The sequence below is a fragment of the Lepisosteus oculatus genome, chromosome 23 (genome assembly GCF_040954835.1).
Source record: "Lepisosteus oculatus isolate fLepOcu1 chromosome 23, fLepOcu1.hap2, whole genome shotgun sequence".
Taxonomy (NCBI): Eukaryota; Metazoa; Chordata; class Actinopteri; order Semionotiformes; family Lepisosteidae; genus Lepisosteus; species Lepisosteus oculatus.
This window is the reverse complement of record NC_090718.1, coordinates 12102667-12126104: the sequence shown is the minus strand read 5'-3', so window position 1 is coordinate 12126104 and position 23438 is coordinate 12102667. Positions and strand designations below refer to the sequence as shown.

Here is a 23438-nt window from a genome sequence, read left to right as displayed (position 1 = left end):
GTTAACTAAACTGGGCAATATTCAAAGTAGGGGCTAAGGCCGGAGAAAGACAGTGTCAATGAGTTTCCTTATATTTGTCTCCTCCTTGTTTTGCATAAATTGTGAATGTTTTCTTTTTTTTTTTTCTGGTCAGGACTGTATATCTCCTTTTTATCATCATCAAGGGCTTCTCTTGCCTGGCGTGAGCAAAGAGAGTTCGGCTGGATGACAAAAGTCAGCCTGTCTCTCTTTCCCACTGACCCTGATAGGGCCGGTCGCCCTGCAGCTCCCAGCTGGCAGCCCCAGTGGAGCTCAGCAGGTGTGAGCCTGGCCAGTACCTGGAGGGGAGACCTCTTGGGAAAAGCTAAGGTTGCTGCTGGAAAAGGTGTTAGTGGGACCAGTAGGGGGTGCTCACCCTCTGGTCTATATGGGTCCTAATGCCCCAGTATAGTGATGGGACACGGAACAGGCGGCATCCTTCGGATGTGACGTAAAACCGAGGTCCTGACTCTCTGTGTTCATTAAAAATCCCAGGGCGTTTCCTGAAAAGAGTAGGGGTATAACCCCGGCATCCTAGCCAAATTTCCCATTGGCCTTTCCCAATTATGGCCTCCTAATAATCCCCATCTATGAATTGACTTCATTACTCTGCTCTCCTCCCCACTGAGAGCTGGTGTGTGGTGAGCGTTCTGGCGCACTATGGCTGCCGTCACATCATCCAGGTGGGGCTGCACATTGGTGGTGGTGGAGGGGATCCCCATTACCTGTAAAGCGCTTTGAGTGGAGTGTCCAGAAAAGCGCTGTATAAGTGTAAGCCATTATTATCATTCATTGCCCCATCTCTGTTCTCCCAGGTGGTGCGGCTGTGCCAGAACCCGAAGCTGGCGCTGAAAAACAGCCCGCCCTACATCCTGGACCTCCTCCCGGACACCTACCAGCACCTGCGCACCATCCTCTCCCGCTACGAGGGCAAGATGGAGACGCTGGGCGAGAACGAGTACTTCCGTGTCTTCATGGAGAACCTCACCAAGAAGACCAAGCAGACCATCAGCCTGTTCAAGGAGGGCAAGGAGAGGATGTACGAGGAGAACTCGCAGCCCAGGTGAGTGGGGGGGGTGCGGACGCCTGCTTCCGGAGGGTCCGGGTAACGGGAGCGCCATTGCACATGGTCTCCAAGGAGGAAGGGTAGGGATGGGGTTGAGGATGTGGTTCGGCACAGGCTTGGGTTTCATGGCTAGAGGTGGAGTTGTGTTGAGGCCTTTTAACCCTGGCCTTCACCAATCATGGCCTCCTAATAATCCCCAGGAATTGCCTCATCGCTCTGTTCTCCTCCCCCCCGATAGGTGATGTGTGGTGAGCATACTGGCGCACTATGGCTGCTGACACATCATCCAGATGGGGGCTACACACAGGTGGTGGTGGAGGGGAATCCCCATTACCTGTAAAAAGCGCTTTGAGTGGAGTGTCCAGAAAAGCGCTCTCATTATTGTTGTTGTTGTTGTTGTTGTTTTTCCACAGAGTTTCCGAGTTTATGGCCTCCGTTAAAAAGATCATGCTGTAATTAGCAAATCATTTCACTTCTTATTCGATGCAGAATAGCCGTAGGGGTTGCTGTGCCCACCTGACTTGGAAGCAGGGCCGGATTTTGGTGTTTGTAGGCCCGGGGCACTTTCACTCCGAAATGTGCAGAAAGAGGGGTCAACGACTGACATGATGCACTTTAAACTGTTCGAATGCTAACCCACGTGACTGATGGAACGAGTTGAGCGACCATCGCTTCGATACTTCTAGTTTCTAGTTTCTAGAACAGCCTAGTGTAGTTTCTAGTGTATGATTATTGATTTGGAGCACCTAGAGTCGATCGCAAGCCTGTTGCTTCAGCTCATTTTTCATTAGTTGCTAGTGTTTAGGGCCTATGAAGGGGGGAAACATTTCCTAGGCCCTAGGCACTGTAGGCACAGTGGAAATCCAGCACTGCTTGGAAGGGGAAGATAAGAAAAGGCCCAGACCGGAGGAGGGCATTCAGCCCAGGTGTCCCAGTTGGTATTTAGTTGCTTGCCTGATCCACGGATCTCAGCCAGCCGTTCTTGAGAGAGTCTCTGAATTGACAGCGTGGCCGGGAAGTTTCAGACTCCCAAAACTCTGGGGGTAAAGAAATGCCTCCTGGTTTTGAATTCGTTTCCCCTTGTGCCCTCTGTTTCACTCTTCTGTTGGCTTGTCAATGCCCTGGAGGATGTTAAAAATCTGAAAAGGCTCGGTTCCTTCAGCCTGTCAGCGTATTACATGCCTTTAAGCCTCAGAACGTATCTGGCTGCCTTTATCTGCACAGATTACAGAGCAGCACTTTGTTCTCTATACCGTGGTCACTAGGCCTGACTAGTGCATTAAGTAATTTTAGCATCCCTTTAATTAAATGTTATACCTATATGCAATTGCTTCCCCACATTGTCTCGTTGGTGTGATGTGTCGCGTCTGGGCTCCCAGCTTCGCTGTGTACGTGCAGGGGGGAGATGAGGAAGTGAGTCAGGATCCTCACAGCCGCTTGGTTTTTGACACATCTCACATGTTAACCATTTACCGGCGGTTCAGTGAAGCTTGGAGGGGAGGAGACTCTTCTTCACGCGCCTGGGGGCTGGGAGGGGGCTGGGAGTCTCCGGTCGGACAGTTGTGCTCAAACCCACAGTCGCAGAGCTCAGCCTGCTGTCTGGCAAGCTCTCTGCTGGTTGCTCCACTCAGGAGGCCCAGCAGTGCCATTTTTCTTTTGTGCATGAAAAAGAATCTTAAGTGTTAAAGAAATTCATCAAAATGGATTCTGCTTTGTTGTGAAATGCGGGACCCTTGTATGGTACTTTGTTAGAAGATGTCTCCCCTCCTCTTATTCAAGGTGCTAGGAGGCCTACTGTGATTAGCACTATTAGAAGCGGCATTTGCAGAAACTCAATTTGAATATTGAGATATTTGGATGGGTAGTTGCAGGTATTCTGACAATCTGTCAAGGTTGTGTGCGCCATTCTAAATTTGCTGTTTTCGTTTAACGGGAAATGGACGATTTCGGTCTTACCCAGTGAAGTTGTTACTGTCGTGTGCAGAGATCAAGTTGTTTATTAAGAACTGGTTGTGAGGGTACTCTCCTGAGCCTTTCACCTGGAAGTGGACCAAATTCAAGATGGGAAAAGTTCTTTGTACAAGTCCGTAGTTGCACGGAATTCTTGTTAAACTTGTCGTTTTGCAAGAAGGACTGTTGTGAATTAGATAAGGGCCACATTGAAAATGAAAGGCTGTTTCACCCCCCCACCCCCCACCACCTTTCCAAAAGAAAGTAGATTGAAGGAAATATCTAAATGTGGAGGGGACCTGCCTGTCTCTGCTGGCGGGGTTCACACACTGTGCAGTTCTGTGTGCGGGGTCAGTCGTGAAAGCAGAAGTGTTTGGAAGTGTCTGCCGGAGTTTTGAAAATGGGAACGGGAACTGTCTTTGTTCGTGTTTCATATCTCTTTTTAAATAGCCTTTTTGTTCAGCTGTGACAGATGCCAGACCTTTTCTGTCGAAATCAGTTTGTGTACTTCTTTCCTCATGCCCTCTCATTTCATCTTTTTGGGTTCTGTGACCTCCGCCTGGTCCTGTGACTCATTCTGCTCTACCCTAGTGCCCTTGACAATCTCTGGCTGGTTGGCTACTTTGGAGCTTGACCGTGTGGCTGGGGAGTAAAATGGCAGATCGTGAAATATGAGTACGTCCAGAGAGCTGCTTTGCTCTGCTGTTCAGGTAAATGTGTATCACGCATAATATTACAGCCGTGAATGGAATATAAATATAATCTACCGTTATTATGGCAATGGTTGGTGATTATTTTTATGTTTTAGTCCCATTGGTAGACTTCTTTCCTGGATCTCCATACATTTGAATTATCACCAGTGATCCGAAAGTTTGGTCTAATGGACTCCCACTCTGTGTCCCAATATTTTGGGCAGGCAGCTGCATCCAAGCTTGGCTTTTCCCATTCCCTTCAGTTCTCCCATGTGCCCAGCCCTTGAGAGTGTAGTGCCTGTCGCCCCTGTTGAAGGAGCTCAGGTATGCCAGCGGGAGCTAGGAGGCAAGTTTCATGCAAACATACGATGCAAATGAAGGGATTTTATAGGAACTGAAGCAGAAGGCCTGGGGCCCTGGTAAGGTTAGTCGTTTCATGGTATGTGTCTATGTGACTCATACAGGCCAGTGTGTGTGCATGTGTTTCTGTGCACCAGTAGGTGACTCTGTTCCCTCTGGACCGGAATTTGCAGACCTCTGTCCCAAATGTGATGACAATTGACACCTGGCTACAATATGAGTGCCGTCCTGTAGATGAGAGGTTAAAACAAGTTCCAGACTCCTTGATCACTGAGCACCCCATGGCAGTGTTGGGAAGATTAGGGGCATTCATCTGGCTAAATCTGCTGATTTCCAGAGTGGGCTTGATTGTCCTTTCTCACTTCTTCACCTGATATGCTGCATAGTGGGGCTGCTGCATGTCACCCAGGTGGGTGCTGCTCATCCTCTCATATACACAAGGTGCTTTGGGATGATAAAAATAGTTACTTTTTTTGGTGGATCTTGGTAGCTGGTGAGCATGGAGGCAAGATTGTGGGTGCTGTGGAGTGATATTTTACCTGTCCATAGTCCACATCCTGTATTCAACTTTGTCAGTTCATTGATACCGATGGTAACGCAGATGAGTTTTCGGGTTTTATTTCCTGGGGCTGGTCTGCCTTCGAGTGCAGCTGGACATGGAGTTTTCTTGCAATTAAAAGTTAGAGAGGTTAATTGCTGGAACATTTTAATGGCTTTCCGGGAGTAACGATGAAAGGTCTTGTGCTGCTGATAATGTGTAGAAAAAGCAAAATGCTTACTGACAGGTTAACTACTAAACCCTTCAGATTAATTAGCACCAAGCAACTGGCTTCTTTTTTTTTGCTCTAGTGGTATTATAGAAAGGCTAATTTGATTTCAGCTGAAGAGTCTCTGGAAAGACTTAATCAGATTTTTTAAATAGGTCTGCACTTTTTAGACCTGTATTGATGATAGACATGGGTCGACAAGATTGTCAAAGAAGAAAATCTGGGTTTTTGCTCCAGTGCTTCTGCATTTCCCCAGTTATCTCACCTCCAGATGCAGTGTGCAAAAGTGTACCATAGTGCTCACTCTGTGTGTTTCTCAGGCCTTTCCTATCGAAATTAGGAGTCGATTCCAGAACATCTGGGAACAGCTTCTGTGCTGAAGGATCTTCACAGTTTTGGGCAGGTATTATCATCAGTGTGGTCTAAGAAACTGCCCCCCCCCCCCCCCACCCCCAGAGATCGAAACCCCTGGCAAACACAATGTTCTTGTAAAGAATCCCACTTTTAAACGTTAAACTCTCAAAATAGTGATTCCGAGTCTACTCCCACCCTCTGTGGACTTTCGTCTGAGAGGAGTATTATAAATACAAATAGCATGAGAGCCAAAGGAAATCCCTACAAATATTGGAATACAAACGTGTGTACGAAGTGAGGTGTGTGAGTCTTTCAGAAGAGAACACTTGGCTGTGTTTTCACAGAGTCCTTGCTGTGCCAAATAACACCCCCTCTTGTGTTCCAGCAGGGACTGAAGGAGTTGTCTGATAGCTTGAACTGACAACAGCAGGCACTGAACCCAGTTAATATCTGCATTCTTGTTTATGGTCCACAGTCACATACAGCTTTTTGATATAGTTTTTATTTTTAGGGAGAAAACCGCTGCTTAAAATTCTGTGGTGGCCATGAGAAATGTGTTTGTTTAGAACAAAAGAATGGCCCTTTGATTTTGGAATCAATTTTAGTTTTATTTTGTGGTTGTGGAGTTTCCAAAAGTCTTACTGTGGAGTTAGAAGACCTTCGGATGAGTTAAACAGCCTCCTCTCGGACGCGGTTCAGTTTTTTTTTTTTCCTACAGAAAAAGAAAGACCTTTGTGCTGGCAGGCATTTCTGCCAAAACATCAGTGAATAGATGGGAGTATCGTTGGCCGGGAGTTAATTCCGATTTTACACATACCTAGCTTATTCTGTAAAAATAATAGTAATTTATTTTCGTTTTTTTTATTGTGCTTTTTTTACTTGTTTGGAAAAGCATCTGCAATTCCAATGGTGAAGCAGTGAGAATGAGCCCTTTAGAAACTGAACAAACGAGGCACTTTCAGCTCTAGTCGTCTTTATCTTGCTGTTCTTCAAATTCCCGTGTTTGTGCGGCCGGAATTCTAGCCCAGTTGAAACTCGCACCGTGGGAGGAGGGATACTTGGAAGAGCTTCACTGGTTCTTGGAAAGAGAGCGAGGGACGTCGGTTTTCCGGCGATATTGTGGGCCGTATTGTGGACAAGAGTTTGCCGGTGTTCTTCCTCATCGCCTTTGCCCCCTGCTCCTCTTGGATCGCGATAGGGTGGTGTGTCGGCGAGGGGGCAGCAGGACAGCGGGGCGACACGAGGGGTTTCCAAGTCTGTTGGAGTTGTCGGAGAGGATTTGGCTTGAAGAGTGTGTGGTGTGAACCTGCTCGCCTCGGTCGGTCAGTGAGGATGCTTTGTGTGTGGAGGGCTAGTCCTCTGCCTGCACAGCCAGTGCTTCTCGGTCCTGAGATCATGTGGAAGAGAACTGGAGCGTGATGACCAGTCCGTGTGCGTGCTCAGGTGGTTTGATCACGGCCGTTATGGTTGGAAGATTGACAGCACGAGGGGCAGAGGAGACCAGCCTGACTTGTGGAGCAGTGTTAGGGCTTTGTAGGCCCATGTGGAGGCAGCGGTCGGAAGAAGGAGCTCACACGAGCTGCAGTCCCTCCCACGTTCTCCAAAGGCAGCCCAGCCATCTGCTTTGGGATGCTTGTGTTGGCCTGCTGAGCGCTGGTTTACCAACATGCTGTTTTCACGGCCGCGAGGGCGATTTCCAAGACCAAATTGTGCTGAGTCGTCATAACCTGCATGTCAGCGTTTGAACTCTGGCAAATGATCCTTTTCACCATATGTGGGCCAACTGGCAGCATGGTACAGGCTTATAATGATGTAGTGCTGGAAATATATACGTTTTGTTTTTTTACTCCTCCAATGCATTCGGGCTCCTAGCCATCTCGGTCCTTGCAGCTTAGTGGTTATGAGTTAAATGAATAGGGAAACATGACGTTACAGCACAGAGAGCCCTGCATCTGCGGCACAAAGAAAGCTACATCTCCCTGCTCTCGATACCGCCCTGAGCTGCCTTTGCCAATGTGAGTCCAGTAAAGAAAAGAGACTTCCTCTGCTCTTAACACCTTTTACCTCCGAGTCCGCCGCAGAGACCTGGCGTTGATTCAGGCGGAACAGGGAAGGTAGGTTTTAGAAGGCAGTAGTGGCCAACGTACCACTGGCAAATACTGATAGGCTGCTTTCCCTCCCCCCCCAAGCAAACAAATAAAATGCAAATGGAACCGCTGGAGTGGTGGAAATGTTTTGATTAAAAAATGCAGGAATAAACAGATAAAGACTCATTTGTTGTGTCCCTGGCACGCATAGTGGTTACTTCGTTGCCCGATAGGTTGGTTTTTTTCCCCTGCCCGTGACGTCTTGAGGGGTGTTTCAGGCCGCTGGGGGAACGCAGGGGCCGGCCCCTGGCAGGGAGCTCACAGCTGTGAGCGCTGTGCCGCCCAGCAGCAACAGTGCGCCGTTTGTTTCCCGGGAAACGCTCTCTCTCTTTTTTCCCTTTCACTCTGCCTCGCGGGCTCCCTGCCTTCCTCGGTCTCCCCGCCACCTCTCACTTTCCTCCCTCTCCCTCCTCTCGCCTTCCCGTTCTCGTCCCTTCTCGCAGTCGCTTTCTCTTCCCGTTCTTGGGCTGTGTCTCGGGCACCTGCTGTGTCGTGGATCGCCAGTGAAGACACACACACACACACACACGGAAGCTTTAACTTTTCTGTGTAAATTGGCGTATTTTATCAACGTGTATGCATTCACTGCTGTACAAAGGCCGCATATCATGATGCTCCTTGAGTCAAAAATGATTTATGTACTGTATGTTATGAGCCTATCACCCTGCAGCTCCCAGCTGGCAGCCCCACTGAAGCTCAGCAGGGGTGAGCCTGGTCAGTACCTGGATGAGAGACCTCCTGGGAAGCTATGGTTGCTGCTGGAAGAGGTGTTAGTGGGACCAGCAGGGGTTGCTTACCCTGTGGTCTGTGTGGGTCCTGATGCCCCGGTATAGTTGCAGGGACGCTATTCTGTATCGGGCGCTGTCTTTCGGATGAGATGTTAAACTGAGGTCCTGACTCTCAGTGGTCATTCTCGATCCCGGTGTCCGGGCCTAATCTCCCCCCTCGGCCTTTACCGTGGCCTCCAAATTGTCCCCATGTATGATTGGCTTGCACTTGCCCTGTGATGGACTGGCGTCCCATCCAGGGTGTACCCTGCCTTGCGCTCGTTGCTTGCCGGGTAGGCTCCGGTAGAGCCTCCACTGCTGTTTTCTGATATTATAGTAACTGGTGTCTTACCACTCAAAATAAGTTGCATCAAGAAGAGGCAGGTGGCAGCTCACATGGATCACGATCAACAGCTCGATTACCACAGCTGGAGGGAAACGTTACACGAGGAGCCAAATTGTCAGGTGTTCCTCGTCCCTCTCTGAACGTCCGCGAAGCTGAAGCTTTTGCGTGGAGTGGTACAGAGACACGCGCCGACTGGCTAACGTTTCAGATGGAGATCGCCACCGGGGTATGTCCGTGCACGAAGAGAGGAGCAGAGCACTGCAAAACGTCCCAAGACTTCCGCAGCGTATGTGTTCTGCACTCGCTTCCTTGACGTTTCTCTCTGGCTGCGGTGAAAATGTCGGTTCTCGCAGTTGAGCAGACGAGGAGAGAAAGTGAAGAGGTCGGGGGGAGGGAGGGGGGGATTGGGGGTAGGGTCTGAAGAGTTTATCTCTCTCAAGCATCCGAGTTGTGCGCTGTATCTGTCAGCCGAGCGGCAGCCTTTTTTATACTCGCGGATTGCTTCTGTCACCACACATGGGATGTCTCCGCGGTGAGATTAATGATCTCCAGCAGGAACGAGACTCGCTCTGCAGCGAGCGCTTTTAAAAGCAGACCAGGATCTGCCTACCTGTTTCGCTGACTTCATACCAGCAGATCACAGTCAGATCACGGTGTCCCATGAGAAAGTGATTTAATACACATGGCTGCCTCCATCCGTGCTGAACTGCTGGAAGTCACTGCCGAGAGTGTGAGGGAAACCTGATTCATGATGTGTGTTTCGTTTTTGGTTTATTAAATTTCACCCCACCCTCCTCATACCATCCATCTGAAGCTGAGCCCCACGCTGCCAGCTCAGTCTTCTCCTTTTACTGTGAAACACGATGAAGGCAAGCTGTGCTGATCGCTGGCACGCTTTGCGCAATGTGCACCGCATTACGAAGGAGTTTTCTCTGCTGAGCAGCGGCTCTCTAGATTTTTGATCCTAATAACCAGTGACAGGAAGGGGCACTCTGTTCAAACCAACCGCAGATCAGCAAGACTGTTATATTTAAGGACAGTGTGTTTCAAGACGTCTATCTGGAGACCAGATCAGACTCCTGCGGCATGACAGTTTTAGTCCTTCTGAGTTGTTGCAAGCTGTAGCCTTCTTGGACAAAGCAGATAGCGTGGAGCAGGAAAGCGAACTGTTTGAGTGGCACGCATCTGCCTGGGCACCTTAACTCCAGATGAGTTAACATGTTTGAAATAACCCCCGTATGGTGTTACTGCTGCCTTAATTGGGTCAAACTTGGTTGCAGTTCTGTCTCTTCTCTCTGTCCGTTGCATCAAAAACAAAATTGATTTCTGACCACCTGGCAGTTGTCAATACTTTACCATTAAAATCCCCTCTGCATTTTCCTGCCTGCCACCTCAAAGCTACGTTAGAACAGCTGCTGAGACTAGCAGAGGACATGAGCAGGTGACAGATGAGCTGAATCATAGGTAGCACTCATGCTTGTACGTGTACACACACACACATAGTGAACCACAAGGTAATATGCACAAGGATCTAGCCTGATCCTTGCAGCATGTCGACCTGCGACATAGAAGAAGGAAACCAGGCCATGATTAGGCAGCAATGCGTTGTGGGTTCCTGTCACGTGACCAGGATCTGAGCCCTCCGAGGTGACCAAGTGCAGCTGAACCGCTCACTGGAGAAAGAAGCGTTCAGCTCTCGGCGATCCCTGCCTGTGAAAGAATCACTAGCCGACCAGAAAGAAATGCGAAACCTCCCTGTCACATACGATACTCCCTTCAAAATAGTTTGCCTGTGGATCTCCGCGTTGATCAGCTGTGATTCCAGCTTTTGTCTCTTTTCCAAAGTCACAAGGACACACAATTCACTGCCATCATTTTACCACTGCTTTCTAGCTGAAAGCTGGATTTGTCTTCTGTCAGTTAACAGCAGTCTGCAGGCATGACTACAGGAAGGAAATGTTACAACTTTTATCGTGTGTTTTGGATGTTTTGTGTTTTTTTTTGTTGTTACTTACCCCCGTCGAATGCAAACTTTAAGAATATTTGCGCTGGCAAGGCGTGCCAGTGTTTTTTTTTTAAACAAAGCAGGGCCTGCTGTGTTTCCGAGTCCAGGATTTTCCCTTTGGATATGTGGGATTGTGTGTTTCTTTATGTTCTTTTGACTGGGATTTCTCCAGGCTACATACTGCATTTCCTGAAAAACAATGTTTCCTTAAATAGAAAAAAAGAAGTATAAGCGGATGAATTGCTTGTTTTAGTAAACAGACACAAAGCACCATACTTCACTAACTTATTATTTTGTTTACTGTATTTAACATTATATTTTTCTAACTGGAATACTGCAGCTACAACATCAATAACATAATGAAGGACTCTTTACCGCAGCGATTACAATAATACAGGACCTTGACAAATAAGTTAGGCAACATAGTATTTTAACATGCTTAACATTGTTTCGCCAACAATCAGATGGAAACTCGAGCCATTTTTGCTCCTTGTCAGCGATTAATAAAACTGTCTTGGTCGCAAAGATGTGTGTACGTTTCTATCCTGCGCGGCTCAGTTGTGCAGAACCTCCTCGCTCACATCTGAACATTCTGGTAATTGAGCAGCTCAATTAAAAACCGACTTGCAGGCCTCCTGTTTTTCTGCAGGGAATGGTCAGACTAAACTGTCTGTGTGTTTTGGTGGTTGTTTTAGAAGTTAATAGGTATTGAACTCCTAATTAATGGAAGTGGAATAGCTTTGTTCGTCTGACAGCCCTGGCTGGGCTCGGGAAGCTGAAAGGAGAGCGATCTTGGAATTTGGAGGACAATGCCTCAGTGTGTTAGGAGCTGAAATGAAGCTGCTCCTGCCTTGGGCATTCTTGGACATGGGAGGGCAGCACTGCAGTTTCATGGAGAGGGCAGACAGGCTGAAGAATTGCACTTGTGGCGATGTTGGGGACGCTTTTCCTTAAGGATACAATGCACTTTATTAACCCCGCCAAGCGGAAAATTAATTTGCCACCACAGCTCATACAGACTGGCAAGGACATAAAACCACCACACAGACATGACCATGGTTTCAAAACAGTCCTAGAACTCAGTACCTCGACACCACTGATCACATCATGCGCTGCACTGTTTTTGAAAACAAGATCCCTTTGTTGTTGGCGGCAGGAATGAATGAGTTTCCACGTTGCGCCCTTTGACAGCCCCTGTGCCTCGCTGTCATCCCAGCGACACGAAGGGACTCGTGTAACCCGGCCTGACACGGGCAAGATCCCGAAGAGCACCCGCGCAGAAATCGCACTTGACAGCAGGCGCAGGCCGTGACTTGTGTCCGGGTTTCCTGCAGATGGAATGAGTTTGTAAAGCGGGTGATATTGGTTATGCTGTTTAAGAGGAGGTGCTTGTTTTCTTTTCTAAAGGTTGGCATTGGTCTTCTCAGCTGACTGCGGATGATCTGTTGTGTCTTTTTATGCCTCTGATTCCCTGATTGAGTTTCACAGCTGAATTGCTTGTGCCCTGTTGGGGTTTATTTAGTCTCACTGTACCTGCCTCTTCCTTGGTGCATGTCTCTTTAGACACTTCGACTCTCATGATAGCGGCGTTGAATGATGAATGTGCCTTTTTATTTTTCTTGGTCTTGGCGTGATTGTGGACGAAACTCCAAAGTCAGACCCTTCAAATAATTTTAGATTGCATGTTTGATGACTTGTGGTGCAATTATACAGCAGCAACTAAGAATGTATGGGGTTATTAGGTTCTTGAGATTGTATGGGAGTTCCAAATAAATGAAAATAGAATACATATTTGTGTTCTTACGTATTTGGTTTAAATGTACTCAATCACTTCCAGGATAGACAGGATTGACACTCTTGAGTTCAAGGAATAAGACCTCACTCCTGCCGATCCTAACGATCCCAGATTCTGTACAGGGATTTTCTGCTCAATGAATGCCGTGAATGGGTGGAAAGTTTTTTTTTTTTAGCTGCCAAACTGGAAGGGGCCGACTTATCCTCTCCATTGCGATTAATGCTGGAAGACCCAGGTGCGGAGGATGAGCCCTCCCCGCTCAGCCCGGCAGCCAGCGGCTTCGTCTCGAACGGCAGATCACAAGCCACCGGGGGGAGCCGCACGGCTGTGGTTCAGACAGACAGACACCTGCTTCCTGCGCGGCCTTCGAGAACCGAAAACATCAAAAGCTTACTGTAACGTGAAAGTGCGGGATAGAGCGAAGAAGAGAGATGTAATTGAAGGGGATCTTTTTGTACAGCTTTTCTCGTTAGTGGTGGCGGTGGGTCCTTGCACAAGCCTTCGTCTGCACAAGACAATAAATATCCAGGACAGCAATCCTGGTTGGATAGGGTGAGCCTAGAAAGGGGAGCTTCCACGTGTAAAACTACATGTATAATGTAACAGAAAAGGAAAATGCCACTGGCAGTGAAGTCTCTTCTTACAGGCAAGCAGGACTCTCCAGTATTTTTATACATGACCCTAAGCATGAACATGCTGGGTTAGAGCATATGGGTAAATTGGGGTTACTTGTTTAATAAACCAAAGGGCCACACATGTGGAAGGAGCATTTCTTCATTCCCGGAGAGTCCCAGTCCAGTGAGTCTTATAGATGAATTTGCCTGATCCGGAGCATTCCTAAGTTCTTAAACTGAACAAGAAGGGGTATGGTGAAAGGAAGCCTGGTCCTTGAGGGATAATTTGTAGTCCAGATGTTCCAAATGCTTCTGGAAACTCAATTTCGGAAACCCAGGGTCTGACACCCACCAGACTGTGCGTTCTGGTCTCTCAAGGCGCGTCATCGGCTTTCTGCACTGGGGACTTCCTGGTGTGTTTTGTGTTAAGAGCCTTCTCAATTCAAGTAGAGCCTCTGTTTGGGAATGATCAGAGGTCTGTTTCATCCCCGAGTGAGTTGTGCGCTAGTACACATGTGAACTCGAGTCTTGAGACTTCCTCTCTGGGATCTGCTCTCGACCAGTGCTGGCCAGTATCTAGGCTGTGTGTTTGGAAGATGTCTCTCGAAGTGTCCTCGAAGTGGGGGCGTTCAACGGAGGGCTGCGACCTTCTGTTCTCAGCTGCGGCATATTTGTAACGCTGCAGTGCAGGCCTGTTTTGTGGTTTTATCTTTGGAGTGTTTCATTTTGAAGTTTTAATGCTTCACCTCACTCCTCTTTTGGATCTTGTTTCAATTTGTGTATCTTAAAGAGGGCATCTTATATCTGGGGTTACCATTGTTTTCCCTTCTTGTCCGAAATGTTCCCTTTTCCCCTTGTCCTTTAGCTTTTAATTGTTTTTCACAGCACCTGGTTTGCTGTAGTGTGTGAAAATGATCTGGCTCTTTGGTCCAAAGAAATAAACATTGAGAAGTTAGAATGTTCTGTTTATTAGTAGCAGGAAGCATCTGACATACAGTATACTTCTGTTGTAATTAGCATAGATCATGAAAAGTCCATCTTCAATAGCAGCAGTTTGAGAACTGATAGCAGCACAGAAACTGCTCAAAGACCCAGATAACTGTTACACTCCTGGTGCATCCTCTTTTCCCTTTTCTAACCGCACTCCCAGACTGCCAAGCTCCATCGCATCTGAGGATCAGCAGCTCTTCACTGCAGAAAAAATAGATTTGAGAAGCACCTTTGCAGTTATATGGTGATGGGTGCTTTTTGGGTGGGGAAATCTAATATCCATCTATGAATTGGCTATATTACTCTGCTCTCCTCCCCACTGATAGCTGGTGTGTGGTGAGCGTTCTGGCGCACTATGGCTGCCGTCGCATCATCCAGGTGGGGCTGCACACTGGTGGCGGTGGAGGGGATCCCCATTACCTGTAAAGCGCTTTGAGTGGAGTGTCCAGAAAAGCGCTGTATAAGTGTAAGCAATTATTATTATTATTATTATTATTATTATTATTATTCATATTTCAGTGCTAATGGTCAAACATTTCTTGGTTTATTATTTGTGTCCTAGATCGCATTTAATGTACTGTTAGTTGCGATTGTTAGTCAGCCGGGTCCTGTACGGGGCGATAAGCATCACTTTCTGGTTGCCACGTCGCCTTACCAAGAATGGACAAACGTGTGATGATGGACGGGTTGGATAAATGCAGTTACTGGTTGGATATCCATAACCCCTTTGTGATTTCTTCCCGCCAACACGACCAGAATTTCTGACCGTTTTAAAGGTTGTTTCTTCTTGGCAGTTTTTATTTTTTATTTGCTTGCCTCAATTCAGTTGAACGCCATGCAGTCCGCTTCTTCCTCTGGGTTGTTCACTCCCAATGGTATTCTATTTCATCACGTCTAAAACCGAATTTAGCCAGTTGAAATGAATAAGAATCCCGAAGATGAACTGGAACGGGATGAACGGATCGGTGCCGGAATGACGGCGCACAAGGACAGCCGGAAATCGTGTTCAGAAGCGGTGTCTAGATATTCAACCTTTATACGAGAATTTGTGCAGTCGTTGGCGTTTCGCTGACACTGCCGATAACCTCTGGCGTCCACGTGGAAGGCTCCGTTCTCATGCGAGCTGCCAGTTGAGAGGGCCGCCTTATTTCCTCCTGCAGGTCCAGCGAGGTTCTTATCTTCACACAGAGAGCTGTGGCACTACAGAAGAAGCTGCCCGGCCATGGCCGGATTCTTTTGTGATCTTTAGGTTTTTTTCCCCCCAATTGGCTCCTAGCAATCAAGCGGGCTAGACGGCCCGAGAGGCCTCCCCTCAGCTGTAACCATCACGCTCGTTTCCAAGGCAGATGTTGTCCAAGATGTATGCAGTCAGACTCTCCCTTGTAGGCCAGGGGCAGCAGTCATAGCAAGGATCGGTCCTCGCGTTTGTGGTGGTTTCAGTAAAAACACAAGGCATTGTGCCGGCAGAAAATGCCAGCTGTGAATGAAGGCAGGGCTGAGGCTGTCTCTGACGGCTCTAGAGCTCAGGGAGCCATGTCGCTGCACTGGTGTCTGCACAGCCAGCGCTTTCAGTCACTTCCTGACGAGAGATCCGGTGTGAAGGCACTTCCTGTGGGCTATATTTAAAAATCATGACTACCATTAAAGGGGAACCCAGCATTTCCATTTCCTGATGTGGGTGCTACCCCCTCCCCACCCACCCCCACTCCACCCCCCGAGGTGCCAGGGGAAGAGGTGGGGGGGGTGTTTGGCAGCGAGGGGAGATCGCGGAGTGGAAGTCGTTCAGGACTGAAAGCTGGCTTTCTCCCAGCTTGGGCTGCAGTCAGCCTTTGCTGACTTCGAGATCTCACACCCCCCTGCCGGTGATGCTTCACTGAGGTTTGAGACCCTGTCGGGTGGGACCGAAGTGCCTGCTGTGTGTGAGGAGGCTGATCTCTCTATTTCACACAGGCATTGAGGCAGGGACACTGGATACTGTTTCCAGAAAGCAAACTCCAGCCTTCTGTGTTGGTGAAGCATTAGGAAAGGCCAGCAGATTTACTGATGTGTTTTTGTAAGTTCTGGATTACATTATTGCTCCATCACTGCACCGTTTTCACCATCATGACTTCTCCTAATGTGCTTTGAGAAGTAAGTGAAATAACTCTCTTTCTTCAGTAACGTACCTTTCAAGGTGATTTGTTTTTCCTGGGTTTTGTGTGAAACAATGATTACAGCTCTACACTGACCTGGTTTCACAAAACCAATCGCTCTTTCGGTTTTCAACATTTAGCAGGTTAGAGGCTTTCAAAGTCTTCCCACTTGGTTTTAGTGCCAGTCCTTCAAAAACACCTAGTAAAATAGGTTTTCCAAAGTAAAAGCAAAAGGTAGGGTTTGACATGAAGTGCATAAATAAGCCATCATCTTATTTCCCCAGTCTGCCGGGGGGCTGGTTGAATGTTTAAAGTATCTGCAGTGATAAGGAACAGCTGGAGCAGCTTCAGGCTGGTTTTCCCCAGAATCTTTCCCAGTGTTTTGCTCCCTCGGTCCCCGGAGCCGGCAGTGACGAGACTGGTCTCACTTTTCTTTCTCCTGCCTGGCTGTTTTATCAGTGCAAACAGGAAACAGGAAGGGAGCAGCCAGCTGCAGGTCAAAGGTCAAGCTGGAGAGGAAGAGGAGCTGAAAGAAGCCTGGTTTCCAGCACGGGGGGGGGGGGCTGGTAGCCATGGTGACAGCTTAGAGAACCCAAGCCACTCTGGGATGATGGGATGATGGTGGTGGTGGGTGGGGGGCAGGGTGTTTGTATTTTTTTTTAAAAGCCATTGATCATTGTACAAAGTCTGACAAAGACAAACACGTGGCCGGTTTCACATTTTTGGGGGTTTAATCTGGATGGAAATACAAGCCATAGATCTTTTTGAACACAACGGTGGTGGATGTTTCTTTCAGGGTCCCACAGTCATTTTTGTGGGGGGGGGGGTTGGGTGTTGAGTTAGCAAGGGTGCCGGGGGACTGGCTAGGCTCAGGGGGAGCTGGAGGAAGTTTGGTATGGTGGAGGGGATTGGGGAGCGAGAGCTGAGCCCGACCGCGGCGTGGAGCTCCTTGTGCAGACGCGCACGCAGAGCGTCGGCACGCGCCCTCGCTTTCTCCCCACCTGCCGGACTCGCTCCGGGGCGAGCGCACTTCCTGCCGGCACATCCCTCGAGGGTCTCCGACAGCCGCAGACATTGACTCCTGGAAGGGGAGAGCGGGGGGACACGGCGGACCCCTGGGCGGGTAGAGCCGCGGTCTGTGACCGGCCTGCTCAGAGAGAGACAGAGGGCTCATTGTGACGGCACACTTGGCCCCTTGTCCCAGATCACTGGAGCCTGCTGCTGTGAGACGCACGTGTGTGGGTCCCTGCGAGCTGGGTCTGTTAGTACACAGCTGTGCAGGGGTGTTTCGCCACAGCTCCCCTCCTCCCCAGCTTACCAACTTACCAGCAGCAGCAGCAGCAAATGTGAGAGGTAGCATTGCTCATCACAGGCTCTTTGTTCACAGCTTTGAAGCAGTTGAGCTACTGTGGGGGTTTTCTGCTGTGCGCAAGATCACAAAAAATAGACTCGAAAACAACACGTTATGCCCTGTTTCATTGTCCGTGGCTCCTTTGATTAATCGCTCTTGGGTTTTGTTTTTGGGGTTTGCAGGAATAATCCTACTTACTGCCTCGTGTGGGCTGTAGTAGGAACTGGGCCGGTCTTACATGTGTGAGGCTTGATCAGCTGAAGTAGATGCCGGGTTTTGTAAGGCTAGCAGCCGTATCGCCCTGTAACTCGCAACTGGCAGCCCCACTGAAGCTCAGCAGGGGTGAGCCTGGTCAGTACCTGGATGGGAGACCTCCTGGGAAAAACTAAGGCTGCTGCTGGAAGAGGTGTTAGTGGGGCCAGCGGGGGGCGCTCACCCTGCGGTCTGTGTGGGTCCTACTACTGCCCTGCTACTGTAATGGGGACACTATACTGGGAAAAAAAGGCATGGAACTGGCATTTGTTTAGCACAGCAAGTGTGAATTCCCTACATCTCTGTCCCCTTCCACTAAATAAGCCACTAAGCCTGTGAAATGAGGGCATGCTTAATTCCCACAGGCCTCCTGACCGAAGGTCCAACTCAATTTTAAGCCGCAGAGGAATTTTTGTAGAGCAATTGATAATGATATTGTCCTTGATCACGGAGCCCATTATCTCTTTGCTCCACCCCTGTTAGGTGGTACCTGGTAAAGGCAAGACATTTGGCTATCTGAGCCTTTGGAGGATCTGCTGCAGGAAGAGCATTGTCACTCGGACATCAGAATACTCTCTTTCACCTTCTTTTGCTCTCTAAAACAAAGTTTGGCTTTCCCCCGAAGCTTATTTTTACTCTTAAAACCCAAGTCAGATAGACATTTTTGCAGATTTAGCACAATTCTCTCCGACAGTGAGCTTTCCTGTTTTTCAAGTGCAGGTGACATAGGCAATAAAACATTACTTTTTCAGTTTCTCGGCCTTAATGAACAGCTGAATTAACTTAAAGAAATGCAAGTGTGCCTATTCCTCCTGGACTTTGTGGATTATTTGTAGTCATTCATACTAAGTAGGCAAACCTAGAGAGTCCAAATGTATGAAGGTCTGTTTGTTCTTTTAACAATATTTGGTTTTGGAAGAGCAGATTCACAGGTAGAAGTACTGTGCGGAAAAAAAAATAATGCACATAAAGTTTCAGAGCTGTACGTAGCCCTCCAGGAACCATGATGATCAGCAGTCTCAAATCTTGCATTTTGTCTCACGTTCCTCAATTTCGCTGTCCTTCAGCATGACTAGACTACTAATCGTTTGTGGTAACTGCTAACTGAGAATCCCTCCCACATTTCGGTCCCTTCTCTACGAAATTAAACTCTTGGAACTTTCTTGCCTTTTGACTCCACGCTTGAATTCTGCCTTCAATTCTTCCCACACTCGTACAAATCCATTCAAGTTGAAGTATTTCAAAAGCTTGTTAATTTAGGAAAGGGAACGAACTTCAATGTGTGGAATGAAAAATTTCGGGATCTTGTTTTGAAAAGATGTAACTCTTTCCTGGCCGGTAGGTTTCCCTGGCAACTGGAGAATTAGCACTTAGGTGTGGTCTGCCCCTACCTTGTTTTGAAGGGTTTTCGCTAACCCGAGGAAACGCCAAAATCTTTCAAGGACTCTGCTGTGAGGTTAAATGTCTTGCTTCATGGCGTATCACCAAGACGAGGGAACAACTCGACCAAAACGTTCAAGAAAAGTGGTCGGATTTCAGCTGTCAAAGCTCGGACCCTCCTGTTTGAGTTAGACATGTGGCGCACTGAGGGCTCCATCGCGGCCACAGTCTCCTTCCTGCACATTTTCTGCCTCTGCTGTCCATCTGCTTTGATTCGTTTCATTCCCAGCTAAGCCACCTGCCGATGTTCTCTACACCAGAATTAAAAATCCAGATGTTCTTTTCTCTAACCCAACGGGAAGTCGCGCGCACGCTCCAGGTTCATCACAATTATCTTATTTTGCCGCAGATGTGGCACCATGTGGTCAATGCGACATGCGAGGCAGTGAAATTATGAGGCGGGGGATTACATTCTGATGTTATGAATGAAATGAATAGTTACTCCAGAGATACTGGGATGGGGATTTTAAAAAATGAGACACAGGACACTTAATAATAATAATTATTGCTTACACTTACATAGTGCTGTACAGGTATTGGGGATCCCCTCCACACCCACCAGTGTGCAGCCCCACCTGGACAATGGGACGGCAGCCATAGTGCGCCAGAACGCTCACCACACACCAGCTCTCAGTGGGGAGGAGAGCAGAGTAATGAAGCCAGTTCAGAGATGGGGATTATTATGAGGCCATGATTGGTAAGGCCAATGGGAAATTTGGCCATGACGCCGGGGCTACACCCCTACTCTTTTCGAGAAACACCCTGGGATTTTTAATGACCACAGAGAGTCAGGACCTCGGTTTTACGTCTCATCCGACTTAAAACATTTGAGAAAGTTCTGGGCTTTTCTGTGGGAGTATCTGTGAGATAGACGGTAACTTGTTTTTTGTTTGGTCTTGTCAACAGGCGAAACTTAACCAAGCTGTCACTGATATTCAGTCACATGCTGGCGGAGCTGAAAGCCATATTTCCCAACGGCCTGTTCCAGGGAGACAACTTCCGGATCACCAAGGCCGACGCCGCCGAGTTCTGGAGGAAGTCTTTCGGTGACAAGTGGGTTTCCTACGCCGCCAGCCCCCCCCTCGCCCCCCCGCCATTCTCCCAGAATCCTACTTTTGCACCTGCTGTTGGGCCGTGCACAAAAACCTTTTATGCTCTTGTTTTCTCGTATTTAATTAAGGATGCTTAATGAGTACATGTTCAATCCATAGAACAACCAGTGATTAATGGTGAATCCTTCCAAATCGGGAGTTATTGTTGCATGAGTAGATGCACTTTTGTGTAAATTTCCAGAGAATCTAGCGCATGTTATCAGCCAGGGCAGGAGTTTTCGTTGGGCGGAGCGGTGGCTCTGTGGCTCAGGATCTGCGCCTGTGGCTGGAAGGTTGCCGGTTCGTATCCTGCGGCCGGCAGGGGAATCCTACTCCGTTGGGCCCCTGAGCAAGGCCCTTAACCCCAACTGCTCCAGGGGAGCTGTATAAAGGGCTAACCCTGCGCTCTGACCGCAAGCTTCTCTCCCTGTCTGTGTGTCTCATGGAATGCAAGTTGGGGTATGCAAAAAAGACCAATTCCTAATGCAAGAAATTGTCTATGGCCAATAAAGTGATCTGATCTTATCTTAAAAAAAAAAGCTCCTGAAGGTTTCTACCTGCACCCCTGGCTCAGTCCCTCCTTTGCTCCCACAGGACCATCGTGCCCTGGAAGGTGTTCCGTCAGGCCCTGCACGAATTCCACCCCATCAGCTCCGGCCTGGAGGCCATGGCCCTGAAGTCCACCATCGACCTCACCTGCAACGACTACATCTCCGTCTTCGAGTTCGACATCTTCACGCGGCTGTTTCAGGTTGGAGTTTTTAACAGCGCGTGTGTGTGTGTGTGTGTGTGGGGGGGTATTCTGTGTGTCTGTGACGCTCGCCCTTCGATGCTCGGGTCAGCAACTTCTGTCTTTTTTTTTTTGGGCTCTTCAGAGAATGTGTGGAAATAAAGATCAGGTGACGTCCTGCCCCCTACACAAGTCTGTTTGTTTTTCAGAACAGGGAAGTCTAATGCTTCCTTGTTTGCTCAAATGTGGTTTTTGTTCTCCATTTAGGACGCTTCACCAAGCTGTCAGAAAAGTTAATAATAGACAGTGAGATGTCATTCAGATAACACCTTTTTGTTCCTTTGATATAGTGACCATGATGCTCTGGACCTGCCTAAACTAAGCTCGGCTGTTGTGACTCTGAAACACAGCCTTTGCAAAAGTGGAAAGATTGAGACTCTTTCACTTCTTCACTGACCTGGTTTCTTTATTGGAAAATGAATGTAAATCCCCTCTGTAGAAAGCTTGTGCTGCATAAACTTAGTAGGTGCTGCCTCCCTTTGGCCCACGTAGCCTGATAGAGCGCCCTTCTTTTGTTTCTGTTTCTGATTTCATTGCGGTCTGCCGTGTGAGAGCCGTTAACAGCCCTGTTTTGAGTGAGAGTACACAGTTCTCCTCAAGCACTTGAGTTGAACTAGGGTCACTGTCTTGGCCTTGGCCAAACCTGCATACCCAGTGAGCACCAACAGCCAGCGTGTGGAGTCGGGCATCGAGAGAAATTATTGTGGCAACATTGACCAATCCCAGATCCTGGGATCCTGCCGGGTTGAAATATTCATTTTCTTCTTGCGACGTTTGTCTCCACTTTTAAGCCTTTGCTTTGGTTTTGCGTAGATTTTGTCCAAAATGCTGGGCTTCACCTGACTTGTGATGGATCCGCATAGCTGTACAAATGGAGGAAGCAGCCCACACAGTGCCCTTGACGCAGCCTGCCTTACGGACGATCGATAATTCATAGTGGTCCCCTTGTTAATGGGCCGAGCACACTCCTGGCCTCTTTAACCATTAAACTCCTGCCTTCCGGAGAGCAGAAAGACAGGAGGGTAGCGTCAGTCTAAGAGTTCTGAGCGCAAGGCCAGTGTGCTCTTGCTTCTGCTCCAAGAACTGCAAATCCCTTTTCTGCAAGCCTGCTCCATTTAATTGAATAACCGTGCACCGATTTCTCCGAGCTGTGTAAAGCACAGTGAATTGCTGCCCTCCTCCCTGCATTTGGAAAACATGCTGCTTTTTTTTCCGCAATAGCATTGTGCACCCGGCATTTAAAAAAAAAATCAGTCCCCTCCCCATTTTTAATACACAAAATTAAACACAAACTTCAACATTTGCGACATTTGGCTCCAGCCCTCCTTGTAAGTAATTGTTTCATTACATTAAAGTGCTTTTAAGCAGACAGGACAGAATTGCGCTACGTTTATTGAGGGTTTGCGAAAGGAGGTCACTATAGTTCATATTTGTGTGTGTGTGGGGGGGGGGGGGGGATTAATTTTTCAAAATTGCAAGATTCAGGCCAGGATGAAATCAAAACTTCCAGCCCGCTCGCCAAATGCAAATTACAAACCCAGTGCTTGATGGAGGATTCGTGTTTGCCAGAAGAGGTTTCTGTCTTCCCAGTAAATAAGAATCATATGGCTTCCCCAGCATTGAATCCCAGCGTCAGAATGGCCACAGCTGGAGGTAGGCCGAGCCCACCAAGCTCATCTGGTTCTGTTTCTCCGTAATAATATAATACATTTTATTTTATATAGCGCCTTTAAAGGTGGCTTTTCAAAGCGCTTTGCAGAATGACAACAGCAACAAAAACAATTAAAACAACAATAAAAAATATTACAAGATAAACATGATGAGACTACGCAGAGGAGGCAGTAGATGATGGTACTAAATACAGTAGGAGGAGAGGGGTAAAAGAATGGAACCTGTTAAGTAAAGTTTATTCTACAGAAAAAGGTTCTGAGTCTGGATGTGAAGGAGTTTAGAGAAGGTGACATTCTGATATCCTTGGGGAGAGAGTTCCAGAGCTTTTGGGCATAACAGGAGAAGGCCCTGTCCCCCATAGAGTGTAGATGGGCTTGGGGGATAGTTAGGAGACCAGAATTAGAAGAGTGAAGGTTGCGAGGTGGGGAGAAGGGCGATAATACTGTAGGTCTGACAGGTACTGAGGTGCCAAGCCATTCAGAACCTTATAGGTGAGCATTGAGGATTTTGAAGTCGACATGGAACTTGACAGGAAGCCAGTGCAAGGACTCCAGGATAGGAGTAATGTGATCACTTGGATTCTGGCTGCTTTGGAATTTTAATCCCAGTCATTCCAGTAGCCAGTACTGGTTGTACTGGAAACCGTCCCTTTTCAGGGCATTTCATGGGGATACTGTCCTTGGCAATTTCCACCAACCAGTAAACCATACCCCTGATCAACTTCCATGTCCTGGGGAGGTGGAACGAAAGCAGTGCTCCCAGTGATCATGCCTACTCCACACGGACATGTAGGCCTGCCTGGAGTCGAACACGGGACCATCATTGATTATGGATACGTTT

General features: G+C 48.1%; 1 protein-coding gene across 2 annotated transcripts in view; it reads left to right on the top strand.

Annotated features, from left to right (window-relative positions):
- cbl (Cbl proto-oncogene, E3 ubiquitin protein ligase) overlaps nucleotides 1-23438 on the top strand; it is a 56275-nt gene that overhangs the window by 12494 nt on the left and 20343 nt on the right. For both annotated transcript variants that reach the window (XM_015337370.2, XM_069182397.1), the window contains exons 2-4: nucleotides 834-1081; nucleotides 19953-20099; nucleotides 20732-20888. In XM_015337370.2, the coding sequence (XP_015192856.1) occupies nucleotides 834-1081; nucleotides 19953-20099; nucleotides 20732-20888 (552 nt within the window). The remainder of the gene's footprint in view (nucleotides 1-833; nucleotides 1082-19952; nucleotides 20100-20731; nucleotides 20889-23438) is intronic.